Source organism: Podarcis pityusensis (genome assembly GCF_964106645.2).
Source record: "Podarcis pityusensis genome assembly, chromosome: 15".
Classification (NCBI taxonomy): domain Eukaryota; kingdom Metazoa; phylum Chordata; class Lepidosauria; order Squamata; family Lacertidae; genus Podarcis; species Podarcis pityusensis.
The window spans coordinates 21076353-21103452 of record NC_138040.1 but is presented as its reverse complement, the minus strand read 5'-3'; the positions used below and the strand labels follow the sequence as shown (position 1 = coordinate 21103452).

Genomic DNA, 27100 nt, shown 5'->3' with positions numbered 1-27100 from the left:
TATTTTGTTTAAGGTTTTTGGGCAACCAGGTTGAGAGCCTGCCCGCAACCAGGACCATCTATTAAGATGATCCCATTTGCAACAACACGCTTCTGTTACGCTCCTTGGTTGCATCTGTGCAACTGCATTGTGAAGGGGGGGGTGCTTGCCCGGCATCTCTTGAGCTCCCCAGTGTGCCCCTTTGCCAATGGACAGAGGATGGTGCAGAGGTAGATGTGCTGAGCAAACGCCAGTACACTCTCCGGCCTCTTGCTGAAAAACCAGAAGTGACAGCTGCACTGCGCCTGCGTTACCTCGCCCAGGGCTGGGCTATAAATACCAGCCTGGCACTCCAGTGCTTTGGCTAAAATCTTAGGACTTCTCCTTTGCCCTCTCCCCACCCCCATCTGCTTTTCGCTGGCAAATCCCAAAGCTGAAAAGAAGCCACCACAAAGCTTAAGTTATTCAAAAGACAGGTGACCCTGTTGGAGCCAAGGCTAAAAATACAGGAGGTGACTCAACTCACCAGCTCTACAGAAGGATCCAGCAGCTTCAGAAACAGGGGTGCAGAGGCCTTTGGGGATGAAGTGTCCAGAGTGACCCCTTGGGGATTTCCCCCCACTTTCTCTCTGATTTACTCAAAATATGGCAAGGAAACTAAAGGGAACTTATACTGATGAGGAAGAGAGGCAATGGTGCAGTTCTGATATGATCTGATATGATCAGTCTGCAAATCCAGTATTTTATTATTTATCAGTGAAATGCCACTAAAGCGAGAAAAATATTTGAAACATGCAGCTTGGCATCTGAAGCTCAGAGTTTCCAGGTACTTAGGCCCTCATTCATACCATACAGTGGTACCTTGGGTTACATACGCTTCAAGTTACAGACTCCGCTAACCCAGAAATAGTACCTCAGGTTAAGAACTTTGCTTCAGGATGAGAACAGAAATCGTGCGGCGGTGGCACAGCGGCAGCGGGAGGCCCCATTAGCTAAAGTGGTGCTTCAGGTTAAGAACAGTTTCAGGTTAAAAGTGGACTTCCGGAACGAATTAAATTATTATCCCGAGGTACCACTGTACTTTTAAAGCACCATGATACCAATTGTAATAGCTTACCCCAAAGAATTCTGGAAGCTGTAGTTTGCTAAGGGGGCTGAGCAGTATTAGGAGGTGTCTGCTCCCCACACAGAGTTTATGGTGAAGAGAGATTGATTGCTAATCCACTAGGGGAACTGTAGCTCAGGGAGGGGAACAGGGGTCTTCTGACAACTCTCAGCACCCTTAACAAACTACAGATCCCAGAATTCTTTGGGGAAGCCATGGCTGTTTCAACTGGCATCATGGCACTTTCAGTGTATGGTGAATGTGACCCAAAATAAGGGAGAAAGCAGAGAGATGTGGCTGGTCTACTTGCTGATGTCACTGTGTCCCATAACTTTGGCAAGGAGAGAGCCTTTCCCTGAGTGCACCATGATGGCCAGTCCTGGCATACTTTCCCCCCTTCCCCATTTAATCCTCACAGGAACCCGGTGAGGTAGGTTCGTCTGAGAGAACGCATGATTCACTACTGGGAACTGTAGTTTGTTAAAGGTGCTGAGAATGGTAGCTCTATAAGGGGTAAACTATGGTCCCCAGCATTATCTGAGGGAAGCTATGTGTTTTAAATGTGCGTCAAATGTGCGCATTGTGCTGTGATCCTCTGCAACCTCTCCCTTGTCTTGCACATAAGAGAAAGGGAGGAACCTTGAAATGGAGGCCAAGAGAGAGGCCAGAGTTTGTGGTACATGTGAAGAACCAGCCTCTGTGGCTGTTATTCAAGCACATTAACCAAATGATAAGGGAGAGGTTTGCTGAGGTGATTAATTCTTGTCTCTCGCAGTAATGCAGCCATAAAATCAGCCACTAAGATCAAAAACTAAGCAAGGAAAGTGCTGTCAATTGACCAGAGCAGGGCAGCGAATGTATTTCTCATCAAAAGCAACTTCAGCATGAAGACTGCCATAACTTTGGCAGCGCTGCAAGGAGCCTTGCTGTGTTTGGGCCAATTGTGGTTTTTCCTTTCCTGGGTTTGGGGAGCGGAGGAACCAACCCTGCCAGTTGGTAGCAAAATATGGTTACTGGCAGGCCTGATTAGATCCCCCAGATGTCAATAAGGGTGTCCTTTTCATTGTATATTTATGGCGATTTGTGCTCAGGATGCTAATGGGGCAGTTAGACACGATTCTGCTTTCTTTTCTTTTTTTTTAAATGATATTTATTCCAAATTTAAAATCACAGAAAAAGAAGAAAAACCATACAGAATACAAAGAAAACTTCGACCATAACAGAGCAAAAAATAAACAAGTAAAAAGAACAACAAGATAGAATAAAAAAGAAAACTTAACAAAAAATATGAAAATGTATTAAGTTAAAAATAAAACAAAAACAGGTTAAACCTTTACATATCCTTTTCCCTTTGCTTATTTCCAATGACCTCCTCTCACCTCCCAATTTTGTATTCTTGTTCAGATCGTATTTCCAGCAAATCCCTCTAATCTTATTTTCATTTACATATTTTAAAATTGAAATAATATACTTAAACCACCTCTATTTCATCAAATTCATCAACTCATTTTTGCTTAGTCCATTATATCTTATCTACCAGAATGACCTAATATTCTTTTTCCAACCTCCCTCTAACATTCTTTTATATTGGAATACTTTTGAAGATATATTTTAAATTTTTTCCAGTCTTCTTCCATCGACCCTTCTCCCTGGTCTCGAATTCTGCCGGTCATCTCAGCCAGTTCCATATAGTCCATCACTTTCATCTGCCATTCTTCTCGGGTGGGCAATTCTTGTGTCTTCCAGTACTTCCCGATGAGTATTCTTGCTGCTGTTGTAGCATACATAAAGAAAGTTCTATCCTCCCTTCGCACCAATTGGCCGACCATGCCCAGAAGAAAGGCCTCTGGTTTCTTCAGAAAGGTATACTTAAATACCTTTTTCAGTTCATTATATATCATTTCCCAGAAAGCCTTAATCCTTGGGCATGTCCACCAAAGGTGAAAAAATGTACCCTCCATCTCTTTACATTTCCAACATTTACTATCTGGCGAATGAAAAATTTTTGCTAGCTTGACTGGGGTTAAGTACCACCTGTAAATCATTTTCATTATATTTTCTCTTAAGGCATTACAAGCCGTAAATTTCATACCTGTGGTCCATAACTGTTCCCAGTCAACAAACATAATATTATGTCCAAAATCTTGTGCCCATTTAATCATAACAGATTTAACCGTTTCATCCTGTGTATTCCATTTCAACAGCAAGTTATACATTCTTGATAAATTCTTAGTTTTAGGGTCTAACAATTCTGTTTCCAATTTTGATTTTTCCTCCTGGAAACCAAGACACGATTCTGCTTTCAATGGTTTTTTTGCATGTGCAAAGGCTTCAGGGTGGTCATAAAGCTTCATTTCCAATGAATGCAGGTCCTATAGCTTCCCCTGAAATCCTGAAATGCTTAATACCACAAATATTCTGGGATGGGGCAGAGGGGTAGAGCTCTTGTTACAATGGCTGTGCTCTGCCTCCATAGTTGGAGGCAGCAATGCTTCTGAATACCAGTTGCTGGAAATGGCAGGAGGGGATAGGGCTCTTGTGTTCGAATCCTGCTTGAGCGTTTTCCACAGTCATCTGGGCAGCCACTGTGAGAACAGGATGCTAGACTAGATGGCCCATTGGCCTGATCCAGCAGGCTCTTATTGCATACTTAGGTTATTAGGGAATATGTGCCGCAGCTGCCAGCCACTTTTTAGCCACCTTAAGCAAGGATTAAAGAAAAAGAAAGGAAAAACTGACGGCAACCTTCATTCAGACCACCTCATCAAAGAAATCTAAATCTCAATTTCATGCAGTCTTAACTCTGAGGACAAGCGGAAATAGGATGGGATGTGCTTAGACTGCTTCATCCATCTCTCCTCTGGTGACTGGAAGTTATGAAAGGGCCAATACTTTGATGAAAGGGAACATACTCTGTATGTAGAAGGTCCCAGATTGAATCCCTGGTCTTGCAAGTTGAAAAGATCTTAGGCAAGGATAACTGGTTGTTCTTCCGTGTTTCCCAAACTTTGGTCTCCAGCTGTTTTTGGCTACAATTCCCATCATCTGTTGGTCTTGCTCGCTAGGAATGATGGGAGTTGTAGTCCAAAAACAGTTGGAGAACCAGGGTTGGGAAACACTGCTCTAGATGCTGCTGGACTCCCAAATCCCACATGTCCATCAATCACAGTTAAAGGTTAAAGGTCAGATCCTATGGGAGTTGTAGTCTAGCAATATCTGGATTGTCAAAAGTTCCCTATTCCCATCTAACCCATTCAATCATAGATCCGAACAGAACAAAATAGTTGCCTGAACATTATTATCTGCAGCTGTGCGCCATAGTGCCCGTTCAGAAAGAGCAGGCATAAATCCTTCCTCTTGACTCCATTTTAGCTTTGCTCTTTAACAACAATAACAACAAGAACAACAATTCTACCTCTTCTATCTGGCTGGCTTCCCCCAGCCACTCTGGGTGGCTTACAACATATTTAAAAGCATAGGGAACATGAACCATTTAACCCATCAAGACTTGATTTTAAACCTTTGTGCAGCAGCTAAGAGGGAAATAGCTCACCATTAGGAATATAATTCTGCATTCTCTGTGGAGGAACGGTGGGGCACAGTTAAGAATTTGGTGTTATGAGAAAAACTGACCCAACAAAGCAAGCTTAGCAGAGCACTGATAAAATCTGACAAATATGGAATTACATGGTGGCCCATCTTGACTTATCCTGCACAACCTGGATGTACTAGACACCCCCTTAGTTGCCACTTGTCTTTTTGATCTGACAATTTACCTCCTGCCTTATATACATTATTTACACAATGGGCCCCACGTGATTGGCTAATTCTGGGATTCTCCTGTAGGCCAATCAGGTTGCAGATTCCCTTCCACCTGGAGCTGGATTGGGTGGCTCCTGTGGACCAATCAGACTGCTGCATTCTGAATCCTATTGTTTTAGGACTAATCAGACTGCTGCATTCTGAATCCTATTGTTCTAGGACCAATCAGACTGCTGCCTTTTGGATCCTATTCAACTTGGTACATAACAACTAGGGGAAACCCCTGCCTGATATCCCAGAGGGCTGCAGCCTGCTGCCATTCAGTGCTGAAAATATTGAACTAGATGGACCAGCCGTCTAACTCAGTATAAGGCAGCTTCCTGTTTTCCTTCTTGACATCCTGGAAATTTGCCGCCAGCATTGGGCTAGAGGGGAACGATCATCTGACTCAGCCTAAGGCAGTTTCATATGCCCATAACTAATGGGCTTTCCTAATTTCCCACCTAGCCAGGTATACATATTTGGTGTGATGGTGTTTTCCAGCCCTGTTGATTCATCCTCTCTTTCTCTGCCGCGTCCTGACAGTCTCAAAGCCCTAGGTGGTCGTGGATTTGTTACAACATTCTAAAGCCTTCAGCCCATCTTCCCCCACCAATTTATCTTTTAATAACACTGCCAACATTATTTTTCATCTCCGCTCCACGCGCTGCTCTCTGCTCGCGCTCCGCCCGTCAGCCCCTTTCTTGTCTCGGCCAGTTTCCTCGCGCGACGGCGCTCTAATGGGAAGAGACACCGTCTGCTGCAGTTAATAACTTATGGTGCAGGCTGACTCATCCCTGTTTCGTGGAGGTTTGCAAAGAATTCGGCAAGCCGCAGCTGGAAGCGGGGGGCAGGCAGATCCCAGAGCCCATCCCTGAGAAGCCTCACTCATCTTAACGCATTGTAATGCCCTCGCAGATATTGCTGGACCTCAGCTCCCATCATCATAGGAGCCAACTCCAAGGGGCCGGGGGTCTTTAGCCCCCCAATAAAATATTTGAGGGGGCCAGGGGCCCTCAAAGTTGATGGGCATTGCCGTTCAAATAGTGTGTGTGCACTGCATCATGTGATCGATTATGTGGGGCGGGGCTTTCTTGGGCCCCCCAATTTTTTATTCAAGTTTGCATCCCTGCCCATCATCCCTCACTACTGACTATGCGGTGGGGGGTAGAGTTGCTGGGAAATGGTGTTCAAAGGCACATGGAGGGCCACAGCTTCTTCATTCCAGCCACAGAGGCTGATTTTTACCTGTTGGTAACAAAATCTTCATAGAATTGTAGAATTGTAGAATTGGAAGGGACCCCAAGAGTCATCTAGTCCAACCCCCTGCATTCGTTCTTTTATATGGGATAATAATAATAATAATAATAATAATAATAATAATAATTTATTTATATCCTGCCCTCCCCAGCTGAAGCCGGGCTCAAAGCTGCTAACAACAATAAGGGACTTTCAAATTTTATTTGACGACAATTTCCATCATGCCTGACCACAGTTCATGCTAGCTGTGTGTGGGGTGGGGGGCTGATGGGAATTGTTAGAGTAGCAAAGCACCAGGCAGGAGAGAGTTGCCTTTGTGAACACTTTCTTGCCCCATTAAAAGTCTTCAGATGTTTCTCTTAAGTGAGGAATTCCAAATGGACCTCAACACTCTATTTCAGGGCAAAACATCCTCTTTAAGCCAAAGTCTTCTCAACTTAGCTGACTAGTTGGAGAGTTTCTTCCCTGGCCATCAGCCCAGGGGCCTAGTTTCGCAAGAGGCTACGATGGGGTCAGCTGACAATACTCAGGACAATAATGTGCATTTGAAAGCCCCTTCAGTCCACAGAGCCTAGTTTGGCTGGCATCTGGGTGAGGGACTAGAGTCCAGGTAGGGATGGAAGAAAACCCTGCTTGAAACCCTAGAGAGCTGCTGCCAGTCAGTGTAGACAGTACTGAGCTAGATGGATCAATGGTCTGACTCAGTATAAGGCAGCTTCACACACACACACACACACACACACACACACACACACACACACCTCTATCTATCTATCTATCTATCTATCATCTATCTCTATGATAGCACAAACGTCCTGGCCTTAGTCAGCTAACTAATAGCTAGATGGGGGTGATAATGATGGTGATTTATTTGTCACTTAATATAGAATGTCTCTAGGCAACTTACATACACATATTTTTTTAAAAAAACAACAACAACCCCTTGTCTCAATTCAGCCACAAGTGACAGAAACTGCAGCAATTTTACATAGCGACTTCCCTGGAAAATGTTGCAGCAGAGAAAGAGAGAAACAGCAAACTTGTTGCACGGGCATGAGAAAGATTAGTGAATGACTAACTTTATTATTTTTTAAAAGCATTGTCATCAGCTTTTCTGGGCAGGGGTGGGGGAAGTTCCCAAAAGAAAGATATTCGAAACTGCAATCTGAGCAAGGAACGCTGGAGCAAGAGGAAGAATGTTTCTAAATATGCCCTTATCCGCTTGAAAGCAAAGCTTCAATTTCCTTTAGGGAGGTGGGATGGGTGCTGTTCATTTCCTCAGTCTGCTGTAGTCTCTAGATTGTGCTCCCTGCGTCTTCGTGCCGAGGTAATGACCCGTCCCTCTCCTGTGCCAGAATCGTAGTGACAGCTGTAATAATAGCAATATAATTTGCTGGGTTGATTTGAGATGTGCCATAATTACTGCATGATTACAGTATTCTTACAGCACCGTACCAAAAGGAAAAAAAGGGGAGGGGGAGAGAAAGCTACACATGCACACCACTCGTCTACAGTAATTTACAGCTCCCTGCAAGGGCTCATCTCGTTGGCATGTGCCCTGTGCAACCTGCAGGAGTTCATCTGCTTCATTGCCGTCTATCAGCTGTGCTGTCGGATGGTCTCTGCATCTGAAGCATTCAGAATTCTTTCCTTGCACCTCTCCTGCCTTAGGAACAAAAAGTGGGGGGGGGGGGACCTATCAGGACTTTTTTGCAGAATCAGATCAAATCAAGGGTCTGTTGAGTCCAGTTCTCTATCTCCAGTTAGGACAGCATTTTGCAAAAATCCAAATAAGCTGTTGCTTTATTTCTGCAGATATTCCTGCTTTCCCATAAACAGGCATAAGTGCATTTGGGATATGGAACTTGAGGGAGCAGATGCGTAACTCTGGCAACCTAGAGCCAAATTCTGTTTGCACATTGTGTGTGCGCGTTATCATCCGAAATCCGTTTAAATGTACACCATGTTCCCCACAGAAAAGCAGAGATCTCTCTTCAATACGAATCATAAGAACATGTTGTTGTTGTTGTTTAGTCGTTTAGTCATGTCCAACTCTTCATGAACCCATGGACCACAGCACGCCAGGCACTTCTGTCTTCCACTGCCTCCCGCAGTTTGGTCAAAGTCATCTTAGTAGCTTTGAGAACACTGTCCAGCCATCTTGTCCTCTGTCATCCCCTTCTCCTTGTGCCCTCCATCTTTCCCAACATCAGGGTCTTTTCCAGGGAGTCTTCTCATGAGGTGGCCAAAGTATTGGAGCCTCAGCTTCAGGATCTGTCCTTCCAGTGAGCACTCAGGGCTGATTTCCTTAAGAATGGATAGGTTTGATCTTCTTGCAGTCCATGGGACTCTCAAGAGTCTTCTCCAACCCCCGTTAATTCAAAAGCATCAATTCTTCAGCACTCAGCCTTCTTTATGGTCCAGCTCTCACTTCCATACATCACTACTGGGAAAACCATAGCTTTAACTATACGGACTTTTGTCGGCAAGGTGATGTCTCTGCTTTTTAAGATGCTGTCTAGGTTTGTCATCACTTTTCTCCCAAGAAGCAGGTGTCTTTTAATTTCGTGGCTGCTGTCACCATCTGCAGTGATCCTGGAGCCCAAGAAAGTAAGAACATAAGATAAGTATATAAGGAGAGCCATGCTCAATCAGGCCAAATGTCCATTCATTTTATAAATTTATACACCGTTTGATTGCCGGGGGACGATGACACTTAAAGCAGTTTACTAAAAAGATAAAATAACAATAATTTAAAACATTCAATAAACTAAAAACATATTAGACCATGCATCAGTGTTCTAAATAGACAGGCTTGTCTAAACAAGAATGCTTTAGCAGATGCTGAAAATAATAGAGTGAAGGCCGCTGCCGGCAGCTAGCCCAACAGTCTGTTCTCATAGTGGCTCCCCAGATACCACTGCATTTCTGTCCCAGTTGTGCTCCATGTTGCTCAAAGTGCCCACTAGGTAAGTCAGATGCACATCCAATCAATGTTCTACTACCCCCTGCCACTCAGAACTTTATTTTTAATATTTTGCTTTACTTATTCTGTTAAATAAGTAAACAGAAAACACATAGTTCAGTAACAAACAAGTTGTGGGTTCGAGTCCCACGTTGGGCAAAAGGATCCCTGAATTGCTGGGGTTGGACTAGATGATCCTCGTGGTCCCTTCCAACTCTACAATTCTATGATTCTAAAGGACATGTTGCTACCTCCCCGCCGATCATATCAATTATTATTATTTTTACTATTTGTCCTAGGAATTGTGAATGCACCATCCTAGATGTGTGTCCTTTGTTTGTTTGTTTGTTTGTTTGTTTGTTTGTTTGTTTTTGTGTGTGTGTGCTTAATTTGAATCTTCATGCAATTGCCTTGTTTCCTCTTTATTTCTCCCCTGCAGAGCTGATGTTAATTTGTTGAATCTACTGCCTGTTTGGGACTTTTGTTCCTCTTATGGCTCCTAGAGCAGTGTGTGCTAGAGGGAAAGATGAAGTCACAGGCAGGATAACCCAGATAACCCTTACTAGTGATGGGGGAGAAATTCCATCCGGTTGAATTTGAATGCAGACTCGCCTAATTCAAGGACCATAACTCAGGGGCAGAGAATCTGCTTTGCATGCATATCTCAGGTTCAGTCCCCAGTGGCATCTTCAGGTAAGAGCTGGGAACATCCCCTTGCTTAAACCCTGCAGATCCACTACAGTGTGGACGATACCGAACTAGATGGAGCCACGGTCTTTGCCATTCAGAAAACTGCAGACTCTTCCAACATCACTTCACCTTGCTTACCTGTCTCATTCCGTGGGGCATGCAGAACAATAGCTGCCCACATCGAGCATGTGAGAAAGGGGTCTGCAGTAATAGACTAGAAGATGATTGTGCTGAGATTGATTGCAGAGAAAGACGATAAATTATTGTTGAGCTGTTTCCTTCCTGCCTGCCGCCCCGCCCCGCCCCCTTCCTACCACAGCATGAAATAATCAATTGTCCTCCCTGAGCCCCATTAGCAACTTATAAAGCAGATCACACATCTGACACTCTCCTATTTTCCCCCCAGTAATTAAGCAGGGTGGGCAGATAGTACTTGTGAGCGGGGCGGGGGAACGGATGTTCTGCTCTGGCTGGTGTTGAGCAAGTGTCTCCTTCCTCCAGGGTCTTTCAAACCTCATTACAATCTCCTCCTCAAGTGCATCATCCCCTTGTTTGAAGGAGAAAGGCCCAGGAGCGAAGCCTAACTCTCAAAAGCAAATGGATACATGGGTTAAATAGCCAGTGTTTTAGCTGAGCATCACAGAAGTTGAGAGTAGGCATGTATAAATCTGCCAGAGAGACAGAAAGAATGTGCATGTGTACTTTTTACCCAAAGAGATCTGGGTAAAGGTTCGAGCCAGTCAAATCAATCTGAGCCTCAGAAAGAACATAGAGATAAAAGAGGAAGTGAAAAGGAGAGACACTCTTCCAGCTTCCTTTTTCATCTCTATGTCTTTTTCCAAGGAGAAAGGGGCAACCACACTCACCACCTCATGGTTAAGGGACAGTGAGTTGGAGAGCTCAGAGGCTTTGTTGGTGCCAGGAATGACCTCAAGGGTGCCATTGCGCACACACCCCAGTATCATGTTGGCTGACTTCTGCAACAGAAGCTTGTAGTAGAGTTGATTTATATTGATTGCCCATCATGCACTCAAATTGTCTCAAATTGTCAATCCACTCACAAATGTCTCTTGACATGGGCTGACCTGCGCAAGCCGTTAAACCGTCAACCATTTCTCCACACATACAATCCATCAAGTCACATTTCTACTCGCACAAAGGGCTGTGCGAATGGGCTATTAGGGCTGATTCATGTGGCATCAGACCGCACTGCATTGTGCGTATGGAGGACAGCTCAGTGGAATCGCTCGCCACGAACAGAAGTGATTTTTCACACCACTTCCGCTTTGTATTGCAAGTAATGCATTGACATACTCAGAGATAACAAGTCCCATGTAGGCAGCACAATGTGGGCTGAAAGGAAAAAAAGAACCTGACCATGTGCAGAGCACTTACATTACTCGGTCCTAATCTTGGGGTTGCCACATTTTGTTCCTGGCAAGGCTCCTGTGCCTTTAACAATAGGTTGAAATTTAGCAAGGACAACTTCTCTTTGTTGATTTTCTCATATCCATCCCACAGGGTCTCATGATCATATAGAATCAAGTGCTCTTTCGACTTGACAATGTTTGTGAATTAACAGAGCTGTGAATTTTGCTGCCAATATATTATAATGCCCACAAAGATCCCAATTGGAATGCGTTGCTTTATGAATGGGCAATTTATCCTTCATAACTCATTATGCCAGTGCACAATTAATTACTACAGCTCCTCTGTGCTACCAAATACCTGACTGCCGGTATTAATATCTGCAATTTCCAAAGTCATCCTGTGAAAACTATGAATTGTGATTGAATACACAGCAATTTCCAATTAGGAGCAACTTGTTCAGTGCACAGTGAAAGCTTATCAGAAGAGGGAAATTCTTATCCAAGTGGGGATCTGGCTAGGGGCACTTTCCCTTTAACAGTAGTATTGAACAAAATGGGTTAGATCCAGGCTAACAGTGAAAGCCTGTTTATGTCTACTCAGAAGCAAGCTGTGTCCAATAAGCATCAGAGTGTTTCCAAAGTAGGGATTCTTGAATCAGTTTGCATTTAAAGGCAAACTGGCCTAATTCACACTTTTGTGAATTAAAAGACAGCCTTCTTTCAAAATTTGCACTTCTCTGAATCTTGTGATGCAATTCTCCAACCAAGTAGTTCTCCAGCCAAGTAATGCGTACAAAAATGCACATGCTAGGTTAAGGCATGCAAGAAAATGCATATAGTTTGTGAAACTAACATATTAAAATGTTTTATAGTTGGGGGGGGGGGAAATGTTGCAGAAATGTGCACCTTAAACAAAATTGCATAGAAAAATATTGTGAAAAATTCCCACTGAAATGCTGGTGAATTTTCAAGAGAACTTTTTTTAAAAAATAAATAAATTACAAACTGGAATAGAACTGTGGAGAACGGAACTTAAGATAAACAGGTTCACCCAGCCCTCCTCTAGATCACTGGACTTCAGGGTCTGAATAGGCTGAAGATACCTGTTATAGGTGAGCTATTTATTGAGCAATTGGTATGATTTGTTTTGCACAAAGTCTGCAGGGAGGTTAGATGATTTGGGCTCTTGATTCTGAATTCATTCTTATTACTTTGAGGGGAGGTTAGATTTTACATCACAAAAAATGGGGACATGCTGTGGATATGCCCAAAACAGGAAGCAACATGGATCCAATGCCATCCCACTTCCATGATATGCCCCAAACTGGGGAGAAAGCTAGACATGTTTCTGAGTGTATCTAAATTCCCCTTCCCCTTTCTCTCCCATGGTTTTCAATGGGAAGGAAAGCATTGATAGTAATACTTTTTATTCTTATATACATTAGAAAGTAAAGCTGTCCTCATGTGGCCCCCACTGGAGGATTTGTAGTCCCTCACCAGATTCCTGGATTTGCATGAAGCCATGGCAGGAGAGGGGAACAACAGAGTAGCCATGTTTTACAAAGGTGGTACAATAGCAGAGGTTTGAATAAAGCAGGGATGGAGGGACACTGAGGAGCTGTGAGGATATGCAACAGGAAGCTTGAAGAGAACAGGAACTGGAATGGAAGATCATTCCTCTGCCCTCACTTCTGCCCTGCGGAGTATGGTGGTTGAACCTCTTTCAGATTTCCCGCTGCCAGCCTTAGAACTGCAACCTACACTGCCCTTTTGGATATTGTAGCAGGGATGGGGAACGTCAGGCCAAGAAGTTGGTTGTGATGCTCCAAGCCTCTGTCTGGCCCTTGGGGCTCACCCCAGGCTATGCCCCTCACCAGCCCTGCTTCACAGTCTCCTTGAGTGTTTGTGCCTGGCTGGAACTCTGAACTCTTTCAATGCCTCTTCCTTACCCGGATAGAGGATACATAGCGACGTGTTGAGTGTGTGTAGAACTAGGCACATCCAACATTTACATCCACTGTTCCACCTATTTTTGCCTCTGGACCACTAGCTTGCGGCCCCTGGAAGATCGCTCCAAAGAGAATATAGCCCTTAGGGGGGGAAATGTGCCCCCCACTACCACCCTTGTATTAAAGGAAGTGTCAAATAATGGAACAAATAAAAGCTTATTTCTAGCCCCTCTCCTTTTAGAAGTTCAACCCACCACCACCACCTGCTTTGACAGCATTCTTGGAATGCATCCCTGAGTATTTTTATTTCTGCAACTGCGAGAGCATATAGGGCTATGGCAAAGTGCCTGTACCTGCTCCAATCACTTTCGTTCACAGTTTGCCTAGCCTTGGGCTGCTTGGAGGAATCCAGCTTGCCCTGCTCTTCATCAGTAGCAGTTCCATTATTATTATTATTATTATTATTATTATTATTATTATTATTTAAAGGTTAGTGCCCTTTCTTCAGAGCACAGAGCCTTGCCAATGGAGCTGGTGGGAAACGCTTTAAGGATTTATTTATCTGCGGCAAAATCCTAATAATAATAATGCATTTTAACTCAAAGCAATAAACAGAAAGATAATGTAAACAGAAATACAATATCTCAGAGAATAGCTGGAAAATAATAATTACACACTCACACTCACACACACACCACCCATCTGACTGAATGAACACTGACCTAAAGCATCAATCCAATATCTCTACCAGCCTTACCTGCAGATGCTGAGGATTGTACCTCAGACCTTGTGCATGCAAAGCTGATCCTCTACCACTCAAAACACAGGAGCATAGGAATGTGCCTTACAGCATGTGAGACCATTGGTGCGTCCAGCTCAAGTCAGTTTAAAGCACTTCTGCAAAGGGTTGTGCTTTATGGAAGTCCTTCTCCAATATTTTCAGCTTAACTGGCCCACACTTCCATTTCCAGTGTAGGAACATAGAAAATGAGCCTTAATCTGAGCTACACCACTGGTGCATCAAGCTCTGGCTTGTCTAAATAAAATAATAATAATAAATTTTATTTATATCCCGCCCTCCCCAGCCAAAGCCGGGCTCAGGGCAGCTAACAACAATAAAATAATACAACATTCTAAAATCATTCTAAACATTCTAAAGTGACTGGCAGCATATCTCAGAGGGTTTGGGCAATGGTTCTCTCCCAGCTCTACCTGGAGATTCTGTGTATTGAACTTGGGAACCTTGCAAGGCTGAGCTACAGCCTCTCTGTCTCACACATCCACCTGGTTCTGCATCCCATCTTAGCAAACCTCAAGCGAGGGGCTGATTTCAGGTTACAGCCACTTGATACTTGTTTTCTCACTAACATCCCTTACATTTTTAATTCAGCCGAGTTATTAATAAATGTTTAAAATAGACCAAGAGAGGGCTGGTTGGGTTGGGCTTTCCTTGCTTCTTCTTTCTTTTTAATCTCCAGAATTAAAAATAAATGACGACAACTGTTAACAGCAACCTCCTACGGAAAAGTGTTTGAGGAAAGCTTCAGCGGTGGCAGCAGGTGGGGATGGGGGCAGGGCATAGACATCCTGCTTCTCCAGGAGGGTAAGATTCCCAGATCACATCCACACAGTACATTGAAAGCACTAACAGTCACGGTAAATTCTGGGAATTGTAGGTTTTGCAGGGTGTCGGGAATTGTAGGTCTGTGAGCTCATCAGCACTTTTAACAAACTACAGTTTCCAAGATTTCCCATGACTATTAAAGTAGTATAATAGGACCTTCAGTGTATGGTGCATGGATGCGAGGGCAGGGAGTTAGGCCCTTCCAGAGATTTCAGCCTTCCCACTTGTAGACCAGGAGGGAAAAAGAGATTGGGGGGAGAATGAAGTACTAGAAAGATGGCAGAGAAGAGTGAACAGAATGCAGTGCCATCTGGGAGACAAAATTAGGGGAAGCAGACCTGAGCAGGGTGTAGACTCTGTTGATCCTCTTGCACCCTCTGCTTGCCATTCTGTTAGAAGGTGACCCCCATTCTTGGGACATGTTAACCATCCCTTATTTCGGGGATGGGCCGTAACTCAGCGGTTACAGCATGCTTTCCATGCGGGAGACCCCAAATTCAATCCCCAGCACTTCAAGGTAGGGAGGGGAAACCCAATTTGAAACCTGGGGGAACAGATACCAGTCAATACAGAGCTTGATGGACTGATTTGATTCCGTATAAGGCAACTTCCTGTGTTCCTATTTAAATCACTGCTTGACTCAGAATCATGAGGGCTGGAGTCTTGCTTTGTTTTTAAAGGAAGGGCTGCAGCTCAGTGGCAGAGAAGCTGCTTTCTGTGCAGAAGGTCCCAGGTTCAATCCCCGACATCTCCAGGTAGCAGTGGAAATGTTCTCCTGCCTGGAACTGCTGCCAGTCAGGGTAGACAATACTGACCTAGATGGACCCAGTGGTATGACTTGGTATAAGGCAGCTCCTGTGTCCCTATTCTGAAGCGGTATACAGTAACCTTTTCTACTGCTTCATCATACTGCGTGGGTAGACCCAGTTTCAGATTCTACTGACCAAGACCAAGACTGAATAATGTGACATGTCCGCACTTAGACACATTGATCCCCAGCGATATCAGGCACTGACACTGAACCTTCCTGCCACCCAGCTCGTTTTCTGCCATTTATTTATCAGCTGGTAGGGATAACATCTTGCTGTGATGCATGGAGCTATCTCACTCAATACCACAGAGCCTCCCTCAGCCAGTTCTCCTCAGCATAGCCAATGTATATTCCACAAGTCTTAAAGGTCTGCCTGCCCAGGAAAAGGAGGGGGTCAGAACTGGAGGACTGCTCCACTTCATGCTATGTGCTGCTACAAGGTGGAAGCATTCAGAAGAACTAGGCCATGGTGGACTAACCTGCAGCTCTTCAGCAGTGGTGTAGCGTGGGTTGCCAATGCCTAGGGCCATGCAGAGGAGCTGGGTAGGTGGGAGGGAAATGGATGGAGTATGCATGTGCATTCACCTGCCTAATGGCATTCACATCACCTAGGAGTTCACAGCCACAGAGATAAGAAAAGAATAGTTGTTCCATTGTCTGGAGAGGTTACTTCCTGGTTCACATAGAGAAACTATTTTCAACAGAGTCCATTGACAGAAGCACACAACTGTATTGAGGCAGCACAGAGTGTTGAAATTTTGCGCCCCTTACAATTTTGCACCTGGGGCATGCTACACCACTGCTCTCCAGAAGTCACTGGACCACAACTTCCATCATCTCCAACCATTGGCCGTGCTGACTATTGATGGCGGGAGTTGAAGTCCAACAGCATCTGTAGGACCACAGGTTCACCATACATACCTGTTCTATGCATTGAGGGGTAATATAGTGTGAGGTGGCCAAGTAAGATATCTTCCCAACCCAGACAGAGAGGGCTAGGTGATTGCCTTTAGGTGTTTGAAAAACTGAGCCTTATATTTTTGATGCTGAGACAAGAACCAAATGGAAAGTCGAAAGTGAACGGAAGCCTCTTTCCTGGTGGTCTTGCAGTCTCTCCCTCCTCCTCTAAAGGTGTATGTGATAATATGACTGCACCTGCAAGAAAAGGTTCACAGCTCTTTGTTTGCTGTGTTGCCTTTCTATTTGCATGGAGTTTCTTTTTACCACATGGGAACATTTGAAAATGTTAGCTTCCAACTGTAGCCTAAAGTCAGTGTGAAAGGGTGGTCATGTGTCCTGTGTGACAGAGGAAACCCTCTATTTGAAGGGTTGCCCAGTCCAAGTACAGTTCAAAGATAAAGAACCCTAGGGAGGAATAGCAGAGGGAACCTTGATATTGCTCAGCTAGCGCCTGGGCAGCAAACTGATGTCCACTATAAATCTGCATGAAGATATTCTTATATTTTAATAGAGTAGATAGAGATAGATAGATGATAGATAGCTAGATATAGATAGATAGATGATAGATAGCTAGATATAGATAGATAGATGATAGATAGATAGATAGATAGATAGATAGATAGATAGATAGATAGATAGATGATAGATAGATAGATGATAGATAGATAGATAGATGATAGATAGATAGATAGATAGATCGATAGATAGATAGATAGATGATAGATAGATAGATAGATAGATAGATAGATAGGTGATAGATAGATAGATAGATGATATAGATAGATGATATTAAAAGATTTACTAGGTAGAGCTATAAATTTCAGCCTGAGGTTGTATCCAACATAACTCTAAGGAATCAGTTACACAGTCACTTATATCATTCTAACTGTGTTATAAACATGTGACACCAGATGGAGCTATAGGGCACAAAACTTTGTGCGATTTTACATAGAGGTTTTTTTCCTTTTGCTATAACAATTTAATTTATGCCTTATTTGCAACATGTTTTTTTCCTGTGTGTAGATCCAGCCTAAGTTAAAGTCACTTAACGGTATACTTGTTCTGGTGGTGAAATATTTTGCACTAGCAAAACATTGTTGCACAAAAGATTGCACAAGCAGGTGGCTGATAACTTTGTTGCACAATCTTCTGTGCATCTGTTGTGTTGGATTCCTGTTGCATTGTACATTAAAACTCACCCATCTACTGACGCAAGACTCCTTGAGAAGTTTGCATACAGCCCATTGTTTCTATATTTGCATCAGTCTGTTAACATATGCAACTTGGTGTCCTCTGTTTTGGTGATTCATACACAGCCATCCCTTTGTACACCTCATTCTGTGGTATAGGTAGACCAACTCTGAGCTACTCCCCTGTAACACAGGAAGGAGGGTTCACTGGTCACCATAAATGCAATTTGAAAAATGAATACCATAACTTTCCCCCATAGAACGGAATGGCAGCTATTCACATACGAGAAGGGAATGAGTAGCTGTCCTCTTCCACCTGCTGGGAGGCAGGAATGAAGCCAGGCAGAAAAGTTATTATTGTATACTTTGGTTCAGCTCCCCTTTCGAGGCAAGTATCCCCGTTCCTTTCCCTGTACTAACTGCACAGTAATTAGTTTCGCAATTTTGCTGCTATACTTTATAATAGCCTCCATTAAAGTTATGGGATTTTGAGGCAGTAATGGCTTACCGAGTAATTAATGAGCATGAGGCTTTATTGCTACCTTTATTTTTGGCGGTTTCCCCCCTTCTTCCCCCCACCTCCCGCAGTTTCCGCAAGACGCCTCTGCCAAACTGTGAAATCAGATGAAACATCTCTCCTTCAAGTGATAATTCCTGGATCCATTCCCATCTCTCTCGTGGAAAACAGAAAGCTGCCTGATACCTAGTCAGGCCATTGGTCCCTCTAGTTCAGCATTTGCTACACTGGCTGGCAGGGCCTCTCCAGGGTTTCAGACAAGGGTCTCTCTCCCAGTCCTACCTGGAGATGCCACTATGGATTGAACCTGGAACCTTCTGCATTCAAAGCAGATGTTCTACCACTGAACTACGTCCCTTCCTTAAATGTGCACAAGTGACTCATTCATGATCAACTAAACATGCCTAGTGTCCCCCTGTTTGCTGCAGTCATACTTGCCCTGGAAGAAATATCCAGGCCTCAGTGTGCAGGGAATGAACTTCAACATGCATCAGAACCGTACAGTCCTTGATGGACTGCAAATGCTCCTTCTGTCCAGTGGAAGTATTTGCCAAGGCAAGACTTTTCTGAAGGGCAGCCTGCACATTCACAGAAGGAAGGAAGGAAGGAAGGAAGGAAGGAAGGAAGGAAGGAAGGAAGGAAGGAAGGAAAATGCATCACCATGAAAGAGGGTGCCTATTTCTATAAAGTGTGCATATGCTCATTTATATGTATAAGAACTAGGAATGGGGGGTGGGGGTGGTTCAATCTGCATTTAAAGGCAAACTTACCTAATTCACAGTTTCCCAAACTCTACATGTACGACACAGTCAGCCTCCAAATTCACACTTCTCCATATTTTGCAAAGCAGTTTTCTAACCATGTACAAAAATGCTTATACAGTGGTACCTCTGGTTATGTACTTAATTCATTCCAGAGGTCCGTTCTTAACCTGAAACAGTTCTTAACCTGAAGCACCACTTTAGCTAATGGGGCCTCCCATTGCTGCCGCACCGCCGTGCGATTTCTGTTGTCATCCTCAAGCAAAGTTTTTAACCCGAGGTACTATTTCTGGGTTAGCAGGGTCTGTAACCTGAAGCGTATGTAACCCAAGGTACCACTGTACTTGGATAAATTGTGTGTGTGTGTGTGTGTGTGCGCGCACACACACACACACACACACACACACACATGCACACACACATTATTATGAGCTTGGGCCCAAACATAAGGCAAGGTGAGGCATTTTGTGTTTCACCTCTGGGGCCAAAATGTTTTCAGCCATCCCTGTTGTGGGGGGACAGTCTGGATGAAACCATAAGTCCCCTTCCAAATCTGCAATCCTTTAGCTGTGAAGGTTGAATGTATAACGGGGAAGTTTGCCAAACCAGTTCCTTTGTCAAGGTAATGGCTTTGGCTGGCTAGTTAAGTACCACCATTTAGCATTTCCAAAGAAATTGTTCTGTTGCCGTAGATACAAATGGGAGGGGGGCTTTCCCAATAGATCTACACTTATAAATAATTACCATAATTGAAATAGAAACACAGTTCATCTCATCAAAGTGGGGAAGCCTCCACTCATTTTGCCATCTGAGGTAAAATACAATAGGGCAGTGATGGCAAACCTTTTAGAGACCAAGTGCCCAAACTGCCATCCCAAACCTGCTTATTTATTGCCAAGTGCCAACACGACAATTTAACCCAAATACTGAGGTTTTAGTTTAGAAAAAACAACTGCTACAATGCTAGGAAATTCCTTGTAGATTTTCCAATGGCTTGTAGGATTGTTTACAAATGTTGTAGAATTTGCAAAATGCATTTTTAGAGTTGGAAAATATTTCAGCTGCCCACTTTCAAGGTCTCTTTCAAAAACCTGCAGTCTTCTCTCAAATGTTTTGATATCACAAAACATCCTTGCTGCCATTTTCCCTACATTTTATAGTTGTTTGCTCAGTACATTGAAGTGTAGAGACACGTTGAATAATTTTATCCTTGTTTGGGAAATCATGAAAAAGGGAATTACTCCCAGACAACATGACCATTTTGATAATATCCCCATCAGAGTGGGGCTTACCATGTTTTGCTATGCACAGTGAAATTTGAAAACTGGCAGCTGTCAGATGATTTGTTCTAGAAAGATAGTTGCAAAAACTCAGATAATAGGAATGATATTCCCTCAATTTCCCTTCAAGAAACTCTTTTCTTTCAGTTTCACCAAGTTGGGCAACACTTTTGTGGTTGGTGTCAAAGTGCCGTCTGACACTTGATGTGCGACACACAACACTTTCATTGCACAGAAGACATAACGTTTTCCCATTGCGTTCAATCACTCCAAATGACTCTTGGAATGATCTTCCACTCTTCTTCTTCTTCTTCTTCTTCTTCTTCTTCTTCTTCTTCTTCTTCTTCTTCTTCCTCCTCCTCCTCCTCCTCTTTGTTTTGCTGTATTCATTTTTGGGTGTTCCAGACTTGGAGTCTAGAAAAACACAATATTTTTTAAAATAAAAAATGGAGCCCCCAATACAAATCTATCCCTGTGTCTGCGTCACGACGGTGAGCCTCGATTCCTAGCTTTCTAGTAACAAACGCTGGCGAACTCTGTGCTGGGGCGATGGCGCGAGGGCACACATGCCCACAGAGAGGACTCTGAGGTTCACCACCACTGCAATAGGGTAGTCTTCCCGCTTTCCACACACAGAAGCCAACTGGTTTGGCACTTAAATCTTTCTTCATTGCTGGTGATGGGGCAGTATTGTACCACAGTCATGGCTTCCCCTAAATAATCCTGGGAACTGTAGTTTATTAAGTGCCCTGAGAGTCTCATCAGGAAACTCCTATTCCCCACACAGAGCTATTACTTCCCAGAGTTCCCTGGGAAGAATGATTGATTGTTAAACTAGGTGTCTCCTAAGCCCACAGTTTAAAGCGGTATCATAGTGTGTAAAATGTACGGGACAGACAGGGCCTGGAACTCTTCAGCTTGCTCAGCCTAAGGAGCTGACAGGATAAGGAGGCCTGGCAGATGATAGCAGAGCCAATGTGCTAAGTTAGTTTCATTACTCTGAGCAGCACTTGGCTGGATACCACCCGTTGTGTTCAACTACGCCATTCCACTGGTAGAAACCAGTGCAAGGACTGAACAAAAGGGCTTTGGTCTCTCTTCTTTTTCTTTTTTTCTTTTTTAAATGCTTTATTTATTTTGCAAATAAAAAACAATCAACAATAATAATCCAAATTCATTACAAAGAGAAAATCTAACAAATAAAACATGAAATGAAAAAGGAAAAGAAAAGGAAAGGGGGGAAGAAAAAGGAAGGAAAAGAAAGAAGAGAAAAAAATTAATATATTTATATTATATATAAATTCATTTAAGGAGTACAAACCATACTTTATATAGTCGATACATTAGGTTTGTAGAAAGAAGTTGTCTTCATATTTCCACTCTCCTCTCATTTTTCCTTTACAGTCATGTTCTTTCTGTTCTCCTAGACTGGTTTGCATCCCTTGTATGTTATTTTGATTTCCCTCTAACTCTTTGTGGTTTCTACCATCCTCTTACATTAAGTAATCTGTATTCCATTATTAATAAAGAAATTTCCCTTATTTCTGTGCACACACACTCACACACACAAATCCTCTCTGGAGGGTCGGGAGAACCCCCAGAACAGAACACAAGAGGAGGGGAGGGGGACACATTGATCTCCTTAGCACTACATTGAATTCCACACCTGGACATTTACTTCCTTGCTGTGCCACCCCCCCCCCCTTCAATGCAGGGTGCCCCACCTTGACTCATCTGTGCTCCCTAACAATGTAAACTATGCCCTAGCTTGCAATTGCAGCGTGGCTTTGGATTAATTAGAAAAGGCTATTGCCCTGCCTGCCAAACCATTTGCATTGCAGATGCTAAGTGGCAGTCTATCACTTTCACACACACACAATCAAGATTCTTGGATCTGGCTGGTTTGTGTTTGGTTTTTTTAATCGAGAGGCTGCATCTTCCTCCTCCTTTCTGGAAAGCTGAATTTGCCGATGATTGACCAGGGAGCAGTTAAACATTCTGGACCCAATTAAAGGGAATCGATACTGAAGGAGGCCAGGCAGAAACAGCAAGGCCTCCCTCCCTCCCTCCCCCTTGCATACAGCAGGGAGATAATTTCCCCTCACTTTCTCTTTTGCCTGCGGGAAGCTGCATGGATTCTAGCATTTGCCCGGGCTAGGGTAAGAAGCATCAGCCTTGGAAAAAGCACCATCTAAGAAAAGCTCCTGCCACCCTAGCAGTTCGAAAGCACGTCAAAGCGCAAGTAGATAAATAGGTACCGCTCCTGCGGGAAGGTAAACGGCGTTTCCGTGCGCTGCTCTGGTTCACCACAAGCAGCTTAGTCATGCTGCCCACATGACCTGGAAGCTGTACGCCGGCTCCCTCAGCCAATAAAGCGAGATGAGCGCCGCAACCCCAGAGTCAGCCACAACTGGACCTAACAGTCAGGGGTCCCTTTACCTTTAAGAAAAGCATCTTTGTGAGCTGGTTCACTCAGATCAGGTCAACAGCCTCTAGGCCAGGGGCAAGAAACCCTCCAGGTGTCTGTACCTGGTCTTCATGGACTGTCCCAAAGCTATGCCCACCTAACCCACACCCCAGGTCACACACCTCACTGGCTGTGTTCCACGCACTGCTTGACTGCTATTGGCTGGCTGCAACATGTCAATGACTGGAAGGGGCACTTTCATGAATCTGTAGATAGCAGAATCTGAACAGGCTGGTACAAGTGCATCCTCTAGTGGAGAGGCTGCAGTGACAATAGTATTTAGACACCTGAAAGCACTTCTCTGTTGATAATCCCATTAAAATAAAGGTAAAGGTAAAGGTACCCCTGCCCATACGGGCCAGTCTTAACAGACTCTAGGGTTGTGCGCTCATCTCACTCTAGAGGCCAGGAGCCAGCGCTGTCCACAGACACTTCCGGGTCACGTGGCCAGCGTGACAAGCTGCATCTGGCGAGCCAGCGCAGCACACGGAACGCCATTTACCTTCCCGCTGGTAAGCGGTCCCTATTTATCTACTTGCACCCGGGGGTGCTTTCGAACTGCTAGGTTGGCAGGCACTGGGATTGAGCGACGGGAGCGCACCCCGCCGCGGGGATTCGAACTGCCGACCTTTCGATCGGCAAGTCCTAGGTGCTGAGGCTTTTACCCACAGCGCCACCCACATCCCAAAGGTAAAGGTACCCCTGCCCATACGGGCCAGTCTTGACAGACTCTAGGGTTGTGTGCATTAAAATAGACCAGGATTATTATCCCCAAACTGCAGATGGGGAACAAGGGCTGAGATACTGCAGTTTGCCTAAGGCCTCCTGAGAAAGTGCAGAACTGAGATGAGATTTGAACTCAGAACAAACACTTGAGATCCCAAAACATATCTGTGAATAAACTCCTTTTGGGCTGAAAAACAGCAAGAGTCCAGCAACTCAAGACTTGCACCTTCAAGTGCAAACAGCAACTAGAGCGGGAGGAGCTTTCATCAGGAAACTGAGCAGGGGGCACAATCCAGATCAGGAGCAAATTCTGGCTTGGGACCTCACAGCTTCTTATTGCTCTTCCTTTGGGAAGTGTGAATTGTGTAACATTTGGCCCTGACATCTGGGAGTGCCTTTGCCAATGGACAGCACTGAGGTAGATAAGCCAATGACTCGATACAAAGCAGTTTCCTACATATTCTTGACTGGTTGGACAGTTGTTTTACATGCAGAAGGTCTCAGGTTTGATCCTGAGCATCTCCAAGTAGGGCTAGGAAAGGGTCCCACCTGGAACCCCAAACAGCTGCAGCCAGCCAGTCTGATCTAGATAGACCATTGACCTGAGACAGCAGAGACCAGTTTCCTACGACAGGTAACCAGAAAGTTACCTGGCAAATAAGGACCAAGCAAAGCTGTGTTGGATTTGATGGGTTGTTCATTGATGGTTACATGTGCTTGTGCAATGTCTGTCCCTTCTGTCCTGACTCAAAGTGGCTTGCACCCCAGCATCTGAATGCTCCAGCCACTGCTCCCAGGTGCCTTTCTCTGCCTGCAATGCAGCAGTGCAGTGTTTTGATATCTGCTTCCTTGGTTCCAGAGCTGCATGTGAGCTCGGCAGCTCTTTCCTGTTTGCAAACTGGCGGCCCGGCATGTTGCCATCTAAGTGATGTACGCCGCTTGCCAAGATAACCCCTCAATAAAATACAGCCTGCTTAAATCTTGCGCGTATTCATGTTCACATTGGAGTTAAGCTACTGTGGCAGTTTAATGCACTCTAGCCTTGGATGCTTCACGGTGGAGGAATGGAAGCAGTCAGGAAAGGAGCCTGCATGAAACCAGGGGAAAATCTAGGGAAACCTTCCCCAACCTGGTGCCTTCCAGATAATTTGGACTACAGCTCCCACCAGCCCCAGCACCATAGGGGAAAAGACCAGTGGTAGAGTATCTGCTTTGCATTCAGTTTCCATGTCCAGGTTAGGACTGGGGGAAATTCCCTGCCTGAAACTCTGGAGAGACCCTGCCAGTCAGTGTAAACAATACTGAGCTAGATGGATCAATGGCCACTTCCTATAAGGCCATGCTGGACGAGACTGGAGTCCATTGGGCCATGATGCCAGTTGTGGTCTAAAGCAGCTGGAAGACACCTCGTAGGTTACCCTTGACGTGGGATTTCTTGTGGGAGGCGTGTCTGTCATGTAAAGGTGGACTCATGTTGATATTTTTCAATTTTTAGAAAATGTCATGGGATTTCCCAGAATCCTTAGAGGATGGGGGGGTGGAGAATCCATTATAATGTTTTTCCCGTGAAGAATCAGAATCAGAAGAATCTTTATTTTCATCAGCCACTAGCCAAAGCAATAAAATAAAATACAATGTACTGAAGATAGAGGTAAAAACTTAACTCTACAAAAGATATCCTGGAGGTTTAAATCAATAATCAAACAATAGTTCTTATTCTAATTGCCCCTGCTAAAATTTTTTTGCAGTTTTTGCTGTCACCTTGTTATCTTGATCTGCTAGAAGAAAGGACACAGTAGCAATGGATGAGTGACCTGGTATGGATAGTAGTAGAGGGGTAATAACGTCACCCCTCATATCTTTATAAAGAGTGCAAGCTAGAAGCACATGAGGCACTGTTTCAGTAATATCCTGTGAAGATATTATTGACTAGCTGTTCTTAAAGAGTTGGCCTCTCTTTGAATGGGGATGAGTGAATGGGTCAGTTTCAGTTTTGTTGTTTTGTTTCAAATTTTTATCATTTGTATTGTTTGCATTTACCTTTCTGCATTTATTCTTTGAGCCACAGCAGGTGCAGGGAGACTTTTTTGGGCTGAAAGGTGGCATATAAACAAAGAGGAGCATGAAATAACAACATAGTTGACAGAGTACCCTTTGCCCATGTTCAAGGGCACTCTGCTACTTACTTACTTACTTACTTACTTACTTACTTACTTACTTACTATAAGAGCAGTTATAATACCAAAAATTTTTTGTCAAAACATCATAAAATTATAAAATACAGAGCAAATAACCTACGCTGAAGGAAATTATCCAAGAACGTTTAGCAGGGACAGGGTGTTTACAGTGTTTATGGTGTTTACAGCAGGTGACAAAATATTAAAGTTCTTGGTGTAGTTTAACAACAACCAAATGGGAATCACACTGTGTACACGCCCACAATTTGCATGTCATTCTTTCCACCCACTCAAGCACTCTGTGTGTGCTTAGATGCACTTGGCCTGGCAAATTAATGACTTGTCAAATTAAAAAATAACTCATGCAGCCTCTTTTACCGCAGAAGGTCCAAGCAGCCACCATGAAGTCCTCTCACCATGTCTGGCTAACTCCCAAGTTTTTCTTATCTTCCCTGGTGCCATTTCCCCAACTCCCTTCTCTGCTGCTAAACTGTGGGTCACCAGAGTAGGGTGGGGCAGAGGCATGTGTGGATCAGGCCTCAGACACGGCCATGGGTCGGTGAGAGCAGGGCTGTAGTTTAGGGACGGGGAAGCTATGGATCTCCAGAAGTTGCTGGATGGCAGTGATGATTTGCATTCCTTCATTGCTTTGTCTTAGAAATCCATAAAACACAAGGCAGCTTGACAATCATTTAAAAACTGAGTGCACAGGAAAACAGTGAAACAGTGTTCGTGAAAGTAATTGACTCCCATTACCCCTGGCTCTTGACCAGACTGAGTCCCAAACAACATCTGGGGGGCCTCAGCTTCCCCATCCCTGCTGTAGATACCCAGTGGCGAAGGAAAGGCTCTTTGCACATGTTCAGAGTTTACCCTAACAGGTTCCAGGGTTGAGTCAAGACCCAGACTGATGCTGCAACTCACGAGGCAGGCTTTAGCAAGTGAAACGTTGAACCCGCCCAGCCCTCAAGCGCTTCTTTCTGCCTCTTCCTTTCTGCTTTCCCTTGCAGGCCTCTGTCCAAATGGGACCCTGAAGTCCTCCTCGCTGGCGGCTCCCGTGATATTGCCTGGAGGAACGTCCCCCGCTTGCAGCGGCCTATCCTTCCTCCTCCTTCTCCTCCTCTGGCAGCAGCTGTCCCTGCAAACCTGCTTGTGCAATGGGTGGGTTGTGAGTACTGGTAAGACCTACGAGCCGTGCCACCTTCTGCCGCCCTCTCCTCTCTCTCTCTCTCTGCCGTTGTTCCTTCTTGTCCATTTATCTCTGTTCTCCATGTCCTCTGCTGTTCTGTCTCTGGGGTTCTCGCTGTCAGGTAATGAGGAGCTGTGGGTCCCTTCAGCCTTGGAGATGCCGAAGCGTCGAGACATCCTGGCTATCGTGCTGATAGTTCTTCCCTGGACACTGCTCATCACCGTGTGGCACCAAAGCACCATTGCTCCGCTGCTTGCCGTGCACAAGGGTGAGGAGAAA

General features: G+C 44.4%; 1 protein-coding gene across 6 annotated transcripts in view; it reads left to right on the top strand.

The window, feature by feature from the left end:
* B3GAT1 (beta-1,3-glucuronyltransferase 1) overlaps positions 1–27100 on the top strand; it is a 67539-nt gene that overhangs the window by 15459 nt on the left and 24980 nt on the right. For 4 of the 6 annotated variants that reach the window (XM_080983659.1, XM_080983658.1, XM_080983662.1 and 1 more), the window contains exon 2: positions 26643–27089. In XM_080983659.1, coding sequence (XP_080839785.1) covers positions 26903–27089 — 187 coding nt within the window. In that variant the 5' untranslated portion in view covers positions 26643–26902. The remainder of the gene's footprint in view (positions 1–26642; positions 27090–27100) is intronic. The other 2 variants (XM_080983660.1, XM_080983663.1) reach the window with 2 other exon arrangements.